This window comes from Peromyscus californicus, unplaced genomic scaffold (assembly GCF_007827085.1).
Source record: "Peromyscus californicus insignis strain IS unplaced genomic scaffold, ASM782708v3 Scaffold_15__1_contigs__length_86483966, whole genome shotgun sequence".
NCBI classification, from domain to species: domain Eukaryota; kingdom Metazoa; phylum Chordata; class Mammalia; order Rodentia; family Cricetidae; genus Peromyscus; species Peromyscus californicus.
Window position 1 is genome coordinate 51809982 of NW_026294447.1, and position 13540 is coordinate 51823521.

Here is a 13540-nt window from a genome sequence, read left to right on the forward strand (position 1 = left end):
TTAAGAAAAACTTCAACATATTAGGTAGACTATGAAAAGGACAAGTATTCATAATACATCTGAAAATAAGGTGAAGTATCAGTGTCTTAATTCATCTTCAGGTTGAGTGTGTGTGTGTGTGTGTGTGTGTGTGTGTGTGTGTGTGTGTGTGTGTGTTTTTGTTTTTTTTTTTACATAGTTAAACAAGTATTCTATTCCATTGTGTTTTTTGAGACAGGGTCTCTTCTACATAGCCCTAGATGTTTTGGATCCACCTGCCTCTGCCTCCTGCGTGCTGGGATTATAGGTGTAAGCTACCATGCCTGGCTTGAGAATTTAATTCTTGGTCACTCAAAACACTTATTTTGCCACTCTGTGCATGTCCATGAATAACACTGAAAGTGTGTGAATAAAGATGAGATTACAAATAAATTGTAATAAGTTGATAAGCTTGCAAATACAAAATCTATAAATGAGAAGCGAGCATATGTTGGTATTCAGAAATCTTTCTACATTAATTATAGTGGTTTTGTAGTGGTTTTTCAAATTTGAGAAATGCTGAAGACTTTTGAAGGTCACAGAAAAGTTAATTAGGAGAAAAGTAGGAGGACTGCCTCTTCCTCTGTTTAGGTAGCAATATATGACAGGTCTCAGCAGCTAAGAGAACTTAACTGCTTTTGAGGAGGGCCCAGGTTTGGTTCCCAGCACTCACATGGAGGCTAATAACCATCGGTAATTCCAGTTCCAGGTGATCTGATGCCCTCTTTTGACCTCTTCCAGTACCAGGCATGTACATGGTACACATACATGCGTGCAGGCAAACATACACATAAATAAATCTAAAATTAGGAGGAATAGAAGTTCAAAGTCATCCTTGGTTACATAGGCCTGGGCCATATGAGACCCTGTCTCAAAATAAATAAAATACCGAGAAATGACAGGAAAGGGAAATTAATTAATTTTCCTAATTGAAGCTTATTGATTTGGATTCAGTATGTAGAGGAATACAGTACTAAATAAGAGGAAGGTGACAGGTGGGTGGTCTAATATATAAAAGACCAGTACAGAATTCTATGTTTCCGTGAGTAAAGGCACCTGTTACCACCCATAAGAACTTGAGTAAATCTCTGATGGAAGGACAGAACCTATTCTTGCAAGTTGTACTCTGACTTCCACACATGTACTGTGTTGTGTGCACACTTTTGTGTGTGCATGTATACAAACACAATCAAAAAAATGTAATAAAAATTAAAAGAAATTGAATCATGTATTTTCAAAACCAAGAGCCCAAATTGTATATGGAACTACCCAGAAGCAGCCTCAGCTGGAGGTGATTTTATTAAAAACAAACTAAACAAAAAAACACCTTTGTGCTGCTAGATGTCCCACATACTAGGGCCTCACAGATACTAAATAAGTGCTATGCCACTGAGCTACACCCTTAGTCCCTCTCCCCTTTCTAGGCTTTTTGAGACAGGGTCTTACTATATAGCTTAGCTCTGGCTGGCCAGGAACTTACTCCATAGACCAGGCTGGCCTTAAATTCACAGAGATTTGCCTACCTTACTTCCCAAGCGCTGAGATTAAAGGTGTGTACCACCATGCCAAGCCTCTGCATCTTTCTTAGTTGAAGTAAAATTTATACAACACAAATTCATCATTTTAATCATTTAAAAAAGTGCATTCACATTATATATCTATCATCATTAATTCCAGAACATCTTCAACAATGTTTCTCTCTGACACCTTAATCATTACATGACATTTTTCATTCTGGCATTCCATGAATTAACATATCACAGACATAAATATAATAAAAATAATCTTCTTTGGAAAATAAATTTTTTTTGAAAAACAAAAAAAAACAACAACAAAAACCTGATATATTTATCAACTTCCCTTCAACTCCACTGAAGTACTTTACTGATGGTAGTACTTCCTTCCATCCACACTGTGTTTTCAAGACTGATGCATGTGTGTCTCAGTAAGCCACTGGGAATATTAAAACCATACAGATGCTGACTGGTGCAAGTGTACTTTCTGAACTTACCTCTGTCTGCTATTCTTTTCATCAACTGATGCTCGCCCCATTTAATCAGATACTTAAGAATATCTTGTTCACTTGCCTAGAATAAAAATTGATTATTATTTATTGTAATAAAATTATAAAAATGTTTATTTTCACTAATGGCTTTTTCTAAGTCATAATGTACATGTGGAGCACAACTTAACCACATTTCTCTCTTTATATCAGCTATGTGAAATTTTAGAGTTAATCCTTTGGTCTATAAACAGTGATGTTCCAGATAGCATCAATTTACTGAATACCTTCAATCTTCAATCCAAATGATGTTTTTATTATTACCATTGTTTTTCTTTACTATGTATTATTTCCTACTTTTAAGTTTATTTTATCTTATAAGGCTTCCGTACTGCTAATGTTTTGGGGATAAGATGAAGAAAAACACATTCTATTCTCCGTGATGGAAAAACAAGAACGACGAATTGTCCAGGCAGATACAATCTCTATAAGGTATCTTGTAGGTTAAGGAGGGGATCCTGCAGGACAATTTGTGAAATGGCAATGTACCTCTCATTTCTTATTTTATTTAGAAGCTTACAGCACACAGAGGCTCCTCCAAGATGCCTTATGTGTTATGAAGGAATGCACAGCTCACGACCAACAATCGGACAGCACTGACATGTGTTCCAAAAGACATGTGGAACCGAACAGGACAGTGAGACAAAGTTAACGAACAAAGACCCTCCTACAAATGAAGACCAAGTGTTTCAGCATCTATTACTGCAAACAAAGCAACGTTGAAGAAGCACAGTGGCCAATTTAGTTGCTTTTTTTTTTTTAATTTAGTATTTTCTAACTATGGTAATGCCATTTTATAGTTTATCTGGTATACACACAAAGAAACAAATGGCTCAAAGAGTTTACAGCTTCATAGCATTAAAAGCTGTTGTATAGGTTCTAGCATAAAATTAACCCAATGTGAAATAATTAAAAACATGTTACCTTATAGAATTTTTTTGCAGTATTTAAAATCTATTATTAAATTACAAGCTAGATTAACACGTAAGTCAAAGACACAAGAATTGACTGAAAATATAAAGTAGAAAATATAATTATGCTTTAGCAGAACACATACACTCTGACTTTCTATGAGTTGAACAGATCAGAAATGGAATTTCACTCTTGCTTTATGCTACCTAACCTATGGTCTACAATCTAAGTATCTGATAGTCTACCAAAAGAAATTATTATAGCGAATAAGTATCAGTGAAAGGCAGACATTCATTTTCAGACTGTGCTTCTGACCTGGCCTGTCCTCTTTATAGTATAGCTGGTTAAGTCCTGGGCTTGTTTACAGCGTTGAGTCATGATAGCAGTGTGCATGAAAGCCCAATGTGCCAGAAGGCTTTTAGTGCACAACTATGGAGCAGAAATTCGCTAAGCAAAGCCTGTTTCTTTCTCTCTGCCCCACCCTGTAAGAGTAACAGAGTGTGGATGAATTTCTTTGTGCATGTGGAATGACAATGAACTAGAGAGGTGTATAAATGATTACCTGTAGGTAGTCAGACTGGATAGCAGTAAGCAGATGGTCTTTGCTGAGTTCATAAAAAACATCCGAAGTCATGACCTGGGATAATTCCTCACAAAGGAAATGCAAAGCTTGTCGGTGCACCCACTTAGAGCCATATGGATGTGAGCTCCACTTGAGGATGGCAATTAAGGTATCTAATGAGATGCTCTCAGCAATGATATCCTCACAGCCTAAAAGAGAAGGCAAATACTTCTTAAGATTAATCAGAAATATTACTTATTGAACATTAGTGAGTTAGGCTACACAGACTTAAGAAGTGGCAGTAGTAAAAAAAATTCAAGGAGAAAAACATCTGGAAATCATCAAGACTTCCTTGGCTAGGATAACAAGAGATACGACATCTATAGGAAATCAGATGCCTTTACAGAGACAGATCTACAGAGAAAGGCTACTGAAGAAAACACATCTGTGTACAAATTCAATAACTGAATAAGACAGTACAATGGAGTCACTGGATCAAAGGGGAAGAAGAGTAGACTGCACAGACAGATGTCACAAAGACATGAGGAAGAACATAGATGACATTTGATTGACAGAGCACCAAGATCTAAGGAGATGATTTAAGCCCTTAGAAAACAGGTAAAACATGTTTGATATTCTTTTGAGTTTAATTCTGTCAAGTTGAAAAATAAATAATTGAAATAAACTAAAAATCCAGAAAAGCAACTGTGGCATTTTAAGAGCTAAAAGCAGAAAGTAAAAACATCTGAGAAAGGTCAGTTATTCTCCTTAGGAAAAAAAAAAAATCAATATATAGGACCAGGCATGGTAGCATACACCTTTAATCCCAGCACTTGCGTGGCAGTTCTCTGTGGGCTTGAGGCCAGCCTGGTCTACATTGTGTGGTTAAAGGCAAGCCAGAGCAAAAAAAAAGAAAAAGAAAAAGAAAAAGAGACCCTGTCTCACTCCCTCTCCCCAACTATGAGTGACAAAAATTATGGAGGGGATATGACTAAACTTGAATAAAAAATTTTCACTGTTTACTATAAAACAAAAAGCAGTTTTGATATTATGAAAAAATGATGCCCTCTTCTGGCATGCAGAAGACTCATACATAAAATATAAGTAAATAAAATTAAAACAACAACAACAAACCCCAAGCATTTAAATATAACTACTGACTCACTGTGCTGCACTCAGAGCCTTACAAAATACAGATCAAATATTATCAATGAAGTCTATAGATTTTTCAGAGCCTGAAAGTTCTAAGTTCAAATGACAGGAGTGAATCCCATATTCAGGTGATACAAGATCATTAGTGGTCATATGGCACCTATTTACCTCTTCTCTCTTTTTCTGATACACTACCAGATAAGGGGATACATCACAAATAACTGTGCCACATGATTTCCACAAAGCATTTAACAAAATACTTCCTGATACTGCTAGTACCACAAACAGGGATGCTGTCTTCAGTGTAGCTTTTATAGCACCTTTTGCACATGGTAAGCAGTAAAATGTGTTAAGGACACAAGTGAGATCCTTGCAGATAAGAGGTACAAAACAAAAGAGAACAGTGCTTAAAGGATCTGCTTGTAAACAGCACCAATTAGAGTGTAAGGGATAGGAGAGAGCCTGTTTTTGCCATGTTGATCATGAGCTTAGATGAAGATATGGAAAGCATACTTCAAAATCTGCAGATGATTGAATCTGGAGAGCACAGTTACCAAGATGCTGTACAGCACAATCACAACTGGCTATAAAGATCAGTCAAAATCAAGTACAAATAAAGATGGGAAAATGAGGAATTTCTACACTTTAGAAAGATGAAAATCAGCTGCACAGTGGATGACAGAGGTGAACTAGCTTAATATAAAGCAGTATCTGGGTATTTTAACTACATAAAAATGAAATGTGGTATGGTTGTTATAGAACTGAAGCACTCCTGGGTTTTAGTTCTCAACAGAGCTTAATGCTGCACTACTCTCCTGTGTTGGTCTGAGCCCCATGTTTAGATGGGCACTGGTCAAACCACAGAATGCTAAGAGGTGGTAACAGAGTACAAGAGGGGAAAAGTTCTCAGCAAACACGTTATACAACTTACATAAGAGAAAGCTAAGCAGAAATATAAGAGATACTGTTGCATGCCCAGGGGGACTTCACCAGACAGAGTAAAAAGACCTGACTGCTATTGCTTTACGGACAGACACCAACAATCCGCTGGATGTTAAAAGGAGAGAGATTATGGCTCAATAACAAAACATTATTACAACCACAATTTCTCTCTTCTCTGTTCAAAGATCCTTCCAGAAAGTAGGAGTAGAAACTGGCTCAGCAAGTTAGGAACAGAGTACAAAGAATCTTACACTGAATGGGAACCAAGATCAGAAGATATCTAAGCTACTTTACTTTTTAGAAAATAGTAATAGGGCAAACCCAAAATTCATTTATCTAATCTAAACATTAAAATAACATCTTTGAAGGAGAATCACACTTTTAGAGGATGTGTTCACTGACAGGTTCCCATGCTACAGTGGATGGCTCCACATCCCACACACACTGGCTGCACTGACTGAACTTAGTGGGCTATTTAAAAAAAAAAAGGTGGGGGGGCGGAGAAATTGTGAGGGTGATCTACTGGGAGGGATATGGGAGGAGTTAGAGGGGAGTAAATGGGAGGCATATATGATCACATTTCATTGCATACATGTATAAAATTCCCAAGAAGAAAAAAGTTTAAAAGAAAAAATTCCTCCTAAGCACCAATGAGATGACCACAATGAGATATGCTTGTGATATCAGAAGGCACACATGCTGAAGAAATGTGCAAAGCATGGAAAAGTTCATGGACACTCTGACTTCAATATCTAGTCCATATGTTCCAATGACTCTCCCTTCAAAATACTCATTAGCCTCTTTCTCTTCCATTCCCACTAATATCACCTTATATCCCAATATCAATATCTCAATATATTCCCAGTACCAACTCCTGAAGTTTCCTTCCTACTTTCTGCATTCACCAAGTATTTCAATCCACACCAAGCACATGGTAGAAAGGTCTGTGGAACACCATCACATCAACCATTCCTATTTAACTATCTTAGAAAGGAAAGCAAGAATTCCAAGTCCAAGGCAACAAACCGAATGGGACATTCAGGCTAGAAGACAAGCTAACCTGTGCCTCTGGTGTAAACTCCCGTTTTTGGACTCTGCAATGTGTTAAGACTGGGGTGGTGGTGAATGTTTCTTTTTTTTTTTTTTTTTTTTTTGGTTTTTCGAGACAGGGTTTCTCTGTGTAGCTTTGCGCCTGTCCTGGAACTCACTTGGTAGCCCAGGCTGGCCTCGAACTCACAGAGATCCGCCTGGCTCTGCCTCCCGAGTGCTGGGATTAAAGGCGTGCGCCACCACCGCCCGGCGGTGAATGTTTCTTTACTCTTCCTCTGGAGGACAATTCTTGAGAGTCTAAACTCTCATATTGCCCTCCTGTTTTCCCAGTGTCACTCTTTCCTGTTCTTGGGGAATATTTACCAAATGAACATCCTGTGTGCAATCACTTGAGCCAGGCTTTTGGCAAGGGCTGTGGGAAATGGGAGATTCCCAGACAAGAACAGCTAGTAACAAAAACACCCTAGAAAACCATGGTTCTTGAGTGAAATTCTAGAACTATGGATGGCTATCAAAAGGCTACCACCCCATATGTAAGTGGGAGGTGACAGTGTCATGCTGTGTGTATGACATCATCTTTCTCCACCAGAAGCAGATGAACACAAGCAGAAATGGAGAATGAACTAGCTCAGCAGCAAGTGGTGACTCAAATGAGAAGTTTAAGACCCTGGTGCTGGCTGGCTTTAATTAAGTCACAAAAGCCATGACAAAAAAAAAAAAAAAAAAAAAAAAAAAAAAAGGAGGGAGGGAGGGAGGGAGGACAAACTAAGGGCTCAGATCAGCCAATTCTTAAAAGGAGACATTTCGCCGGGCGGTGGTGGCGCACGCCTTTAATCCCAGCACTCGGGAGGCAGAGCCAGGCGGATCTCTGTGAGTTCGAGGCCAGCCTGGTCTCCAAAGCGAGTACCAGGAAAGGCGCAAAGCTACACAGAGAAACCCTGTCTCGAAAAACCAAAAAAAAAAAAAAAAAAAAAAAAAAAAAAAAGAGACATTTCATCTTTAAAAGTCTGAAGATTTCCAGATCAGTATTAAAAAAAAAAATTCTATTTCCTGCAGCTGCAAATGTAGACTGTATACCTCAAGATTAAGCTTGGCTAAAGCACTCAAATACAAAGACAATTTACAGGAACCCCCCATAGTCATCTGGATTAAAAAGTCTGCAGGCACACCTGGACACAGAAACCTAGAGCAGGGCTATTTGTATGGAAGAGCCAAGACTGTTAAGCCCCAATTCAACCCCATATTCTAGGCTAGTAGAACAAACTTCTCCAACTCCACATTAGAATCAAGCAGATGTTTGTTTGTTTTTTCTGGAGACACTGACTATGGCTGTTTAAGTCCTTGATGGTTCTCTTCAAGATTTGCTGCCTCTTCTCACTACCTTGTAATTACTAATCTGGATCAGGGTTGCAGTATACAGTCCGAGTAGGAAAATACAGTTTTAGATTGCAGTCAGTGGATATGCAAAGAAAAGCAAGACCCGTCCCTCCCCGGTTGCAGTACTCGGGAGAGTGGTCCCCCACACCTTGCCTAAGCAATACAGTAGAGCTGGCCCTGGTAGCATGGGCGCGGCTCTACTGAGGGTGTGAGCCTAGGAGAGTTGGCCCTGCCCCTCGACTGGGCAGTGTTCGAGAGGTTGCAAGGGCGGAGGATGGATAAGGAGAGACAGGAGATGAGTGGGACTGGGGTATAGGAAGTGAAATGCACAAAGAATACTAAAAAAGTTAAAAAGAAAGAAAAAGAAAAGTAAGAAAAACTTACACTGGCAGGTCTACCTGTGGATGCAAATTCTTGAGTGTTTTAGATCAGCAAAGGGCTCATGCAGAACCCAAAGGATTCACTGAGCATCTTCGGGCGCTTACTTGTCTGGTGATAACAAAGACCTAGCAGTGATAACTAAAGAGAAAGTGCTCAGATACCTCTGGGATGAAGGTTGGGTTACCCAACCTGGTAGCCTCCCTAGAGCTGCCAAAGTATTAGCAAAGGAAAAAACAACTCTAGAACAGGTGAGGGAAGAGGTTGCACTGACTTTTAGTGTTTCAATTAGAGTAAGCTTGAACTATTTCCCTCAGTGTCCATCCCAGCACAGTTCCGAGTTAGTTAGCCCAAGGATAGACATGCAGCTCCGAAGGCAGAGGGCAGTAGCAGTCAGTGTTCTCTAAAATCAGTCACCTCAGCAAGGTACAAGGAACAGTGGATGAAAACATGCCCACGAGTTCTGGCTTGTGCTTGCTTCTTCCCTGCTCTAAGATCAGCTCTTCCCCTTGGTTGCAATGCTGCTGCCACCACTAGCTCATGGCCACCAGTAAATGCATGGCAGTGGTTCCTGAGTCTCTTCACATCTGCACTTCAGAAGCTGCTGAGCTTGGCTTCTCCAGCTCACAACCCATCCAGACCCTGCTATCGTTCATTTTAGAACTTTATTTCCTCAGCTTCCCCCACAACTGTGTAAAACTTAGTTCTGATAATAAAAATGAATCAGAGCTCCCAATCAGTTTTGGTAGCTGGACTCTGGCTAATTCTATCATCTTTTGTACAGGTCATGTCACCAGGCCGACTATGATGAATTGAGTTTAACCAACCACACCATCTGATCTGTATCAAAGAAACTGAATTTAGCAATCCTGTGCCTACCTCACACCCTCTCTGCCTTCTACTATAGGGAGCCAATTTTAAAAGTCTAGATTACCAGACCTTGCTCCAGCCACAACATTGTAAATTTTGCTTTCTGCTATGGAAATAACGGCATTCTGGAGCAGTCACCTCCAGGAATTTGCTAGATGCCTAGACATATGCAAACTCCAAGAAACACTTTTCTAGCAGAGATGGTGGAGGATAAATGTCCCCCCTTCTTCCCTATGGGCAATTCTGAATGGTATTCCATCCCTTCTGCTCCTCAGAGGGTTCCAGCAGTTATTAAGTCCAGTTGGCCAGACCAGTGATCACCTCAGAACATGCAATTATATTGGTTCTCTCATTCCACTTAACCCTTTCTAATCACACATTCTTATTCTCTGCAAGAACTTCCCAGAATAAACTATCTACAAGCAAGTCTTTATCTTAGGAACCAGTTTATGGAGGAAACTTAGAATAAGACACAGTAGACAGAAATATTTAAGGGGCTGGTGAGATGATTCAGTGGATAAAGGTACTTTCCACATTAGCCTGATGATCTGAGTTCAATTCCCAGAAGACACACAAAGGTGGAAGGAGGGAATCAATTCCACAAAGCTGTCTTCTAACCTTTACCAACTTCTATGTGTGTGTCTCTCTCTCCCTTCCTCCCTCCCTCCCTCTCTCACACATACCTCCTGTGTTTATACAGGTCTACAAGTAATAATTATAGTCAGATAGGTTGCTCACGCCTGTAAATCCTAGCACTAGGAAGGTTAGATAGGAAGACTACTGAGAATTCAAATTCAAAGCAAGCCTGAGCTACCCTGTGACACTCTGTCTCGTAACATCAATAAACAACACAATTTTGTTCCTCTCTTGGAATGGATCATTTGGCCTTGGATCCCAGGTTACTTTTCTAGATTTTCATTTTAAGAGATTCACTTGTTCAGTTGTGTGCCAAACTCTATACTAGATAAAATGTGATCAACACTATAGCTCTTGATCTCAAGAGGCTAGCAATTTTCTAGAAGGAATAGACACACATTTGTGATCTCTACTCTCTGTGGCAATGCTATGTCAGGAGTGTGCTGTGGGATGTTCTGTATGTCAAATGTGTTGCTGATTAGTCAATAATTAAAACACTGATTGGCCATTGGCTAGGCAGGAAGTGTAGGCGGGACAAGGAGGAGAATAAAGCTGGGAAGTGGAAGGCTGAGTCAGAGAGACACTGCCAGCCGCCACGATGAGAAACAGCATGTGAAGATGCCGGTAAGCCACGCGCCATGTGGCAAGGTATAGATTTATAAAAATGGATTAATTTAAGCTGAAAGAACAGTTAGCAAGAAGCCTGCCATGGCCATACAGTTTGAAACCAATACAAGTCTCTGTGTTTACTTGGTCGGGTCTGACGGCTGTGGGACTGGCAGGTGAGAGAGATTTGCCCTGACTGTGGGCCAGGCAGGAAAACTCTACCTACAGGAGTGTACAAAAGACTATATGGAGAAATTGAAAGTATACATTTTTTTTTGAAAACAGAAAGAAACTGCATTCCAGGAATAGAAAAGAACATGTGCATACGGCCAGTTGTTGAGAGCGCAAGAATATACAGCTCAGGGCTGGAGTGATGGCTCATTGGTTAAGAGCACCAACTGCTCTACCAGAGGACCTGGGTTCAATTCCCAGCACCCACATGGCAACTAACAACTATCTATTAACTCTAAGATCTGACACCCTCACACAGACACACATGCAGGTAAAACACCAATGCACATAAAATAAAGATAAATAAATTGTTTAAAAAAAAAAGAATGCACAGCTCTAAAAAATAGCTTGTTGAAAAAAGAATACTTAGAACATTCCCAATTCTAGTTGCCTGTAATCCACCAATATTATAAATTTGCCACCCAGAGTGCTTTACATAGCTTCAACCCATTCTCCTAGTAAGAAACCAAACTTGCTTTACAAATCAAAGAAGTACTTATGTGTTTCATCAAATTTCAATTCCCTCCTAATTATTAAAACCTAAGAAACTGTTAGCATTAAACAGTTTTGACCTAAGAAAATAACATCAAATGGTTAAATAATATATTATTTTTCTATTGCTATATAACAAACTACTACAAATTACTGGGTTAAAACAACACATATTTATCTTCTCATACATTTTGTGGGCGGTGAGTCTGGGCATTATGATCTGGGTCTCTAGCCAGGACTTCATTAAGCATGAAAGAAGGGAGTCAGCTGTGTTTTAACTTTGTCTGAAAACTCAATGGGGATCATCTGCCTCCCATCTCATTAAAGAATGTTGGCAGAATTAGTTTCTTGTGGCTACATGTCTATGGACCCAGCTTCTTGCTGGTTAATGGCTGGGGAAATCACATCCAATTCTTGCCACATGATTCTTTGGCCAGGCCACCTTACCACACAGCTGCTTATTTCTTCAAATTCAGCAAGAAGAAGTGTGGAAATGATTGTTATCAAGATGGAGTCCTCTAAGAATGATATTTCATCATCTATGCCTTTTAGAGGTCACACCCACATTTAAGGAAGGAATAAATGCCAATATAAAAAAACAAAAACAAAAAACCAGCCCAATGGGGACTACTAAGTGCTACCTAGACAGTGTCGACTTGTCCTAGTAAGTTTCTGAGCACCTCAGCAAACACACTGGCAGCCTGGATGAGCCTCATCATTTCCTCTGCCCTTAGTATTCCCACTCCTTTGATCTGGTTCAGCTATTGTTTCCTCTCAGATATATCTAAGTTAGTAATTCTCTGAAGAATGCTGAGGCAAATCAATACCTTAGAAAGATTCTTTAGTTCAACAAAGCAAGTAAGAAAATGAACAACTAACCCAAAAGGAAGCTGAGTGTTTCTGGGTTTTAGTTCTTATACTTTTGTAGCTAATACTCAGAATCTGGTTGTTTTTGTTGAGTAGAAAGACATACTACATAACATACCACATAGTTATTTTTTGTTTGTTTGTTTCAATGCTAGGATTGAACCCAGGGCCTTACACATCAAGCTCTCTTGAAAGAGTAAGATATTTAACCACATGGAAGTACATCTTCTAGGGTTCTGTCCCTCTTAGAAACCTTTAAGTTTTTTTTGCAATAGCTGAACAACAGAAGCGAGTACTATTAGAGATCTAATTTCTTTTAGTTTAGTTTAATGATTATCTCCCAAGACTCTCTGGATTGCTTATTGGAAAGAATCATGAGAAATACCATGTAACAGTGGCTGCTTCTGTAGAACAAAGATAGAAGGGCAGAGATGTGCAGCTTTGAATTTTGTTCCATATGAATGTATTCCCTACTGAAAACATTACCACCACCAGGCTACGAAAACTGCCAGGAATTCATTTGTTCCCTCAGTGCTCAGCAAAATCCATCACTGACCACAAAGCCCAGGCAAATATTACTAAGGAAATGAGAAGGTTCTTTATCCTGAGAACATTCTTCCTTTTGACAGGAAGAAGGCAATCACTGAGATTCATGCTGTGAATGTGGGAAATGTGCACCCTGTGCCTGTGCTCTTTCTCCTTTGTGTCAACTGTGTGGACAAAAAACAAAGGTGGATGTCTTAGTCACTCTTCTATTGCTGTGAAAAGACTCCATGACCAAGGTAACTCTTATAAAAGGAAACATTTAACTGTGGGCTTGCTTACAATTTCAAAGGTTAGTCCATTATCATCATGTAGGGAGCATGGCTGCATGCAGGCAGATATGGTGCTGTTCCACATCCTGATCTGTAGGCAGAGAGAGACACACTCTGGGCCTGGCTTGGGCTTTTGAAACCACCAAGCCTACCCCCCAGTGACACACTTCCTCCAATAAGGCCACACCTCCTAATCCTTTTAATCTTTTCAAATAGTGCCACTCCTGAAAACTTGAAGGAGATTCATTTAGTAACTTAGTAAAGGAAGATGTTAAGCACACAGACAACTGAGAAAAAGATTTTTAAGATCCCTCTCTAAGCTTCAAGTACACACACATAAGAACTCTCACTATGCTTAAATACAGACCGATATTTCTTTATGCTTATTTATAAACGATGATTCTTTAACATGGCATTTAAAAGTATTTATTTTGAGACAGGGTCATACTATGTAGTCCTTGGCTGGCCTGAAATTTGCTCTGTAGACCAGGATGGCCTTAAACCTAGAGATTCACCTGTCTCTGCCTCCCAAGTGCTAGGAATAAAGGTGTGTGCCACTACACCCTTGTC

At 39.5% G+C, this 13540-nt stretch overlaps 1 protein-coding gene across 5 annotated transcripts in view; it reads right to left on the reverse strand.

Annotated features, from left to right (window-relative positions):
• Positions 1–13540, reverse strand: part of Btbd7 (BTB domain containing 7) — a 108497-nt gene that overhangs the window by 29085 nt on the left and 65872 nt on the right. For 4 of the 5 annotated variants that reach the window (XM_052738837.1, XM_052738838.1, XM_052738839.1 and 1 more), the window contains exons 4-5: positions 3555–3763; positions 2030–2105 (exon numbers count right to left, since the gene is read on the reverse strand). In XM_052738837.1, coding sequence (XP_052594797.1) covers positions 2030–2105; positions 3555–3763 — 285 coding nt within the window. Of the gene's footprint in view, positions 1–2029; positions 2106–3554; positions 3764–13540 lie in introns of those variants that run through there. The other variant, XM_052738841.1, reaches the window with a different exon arrangement.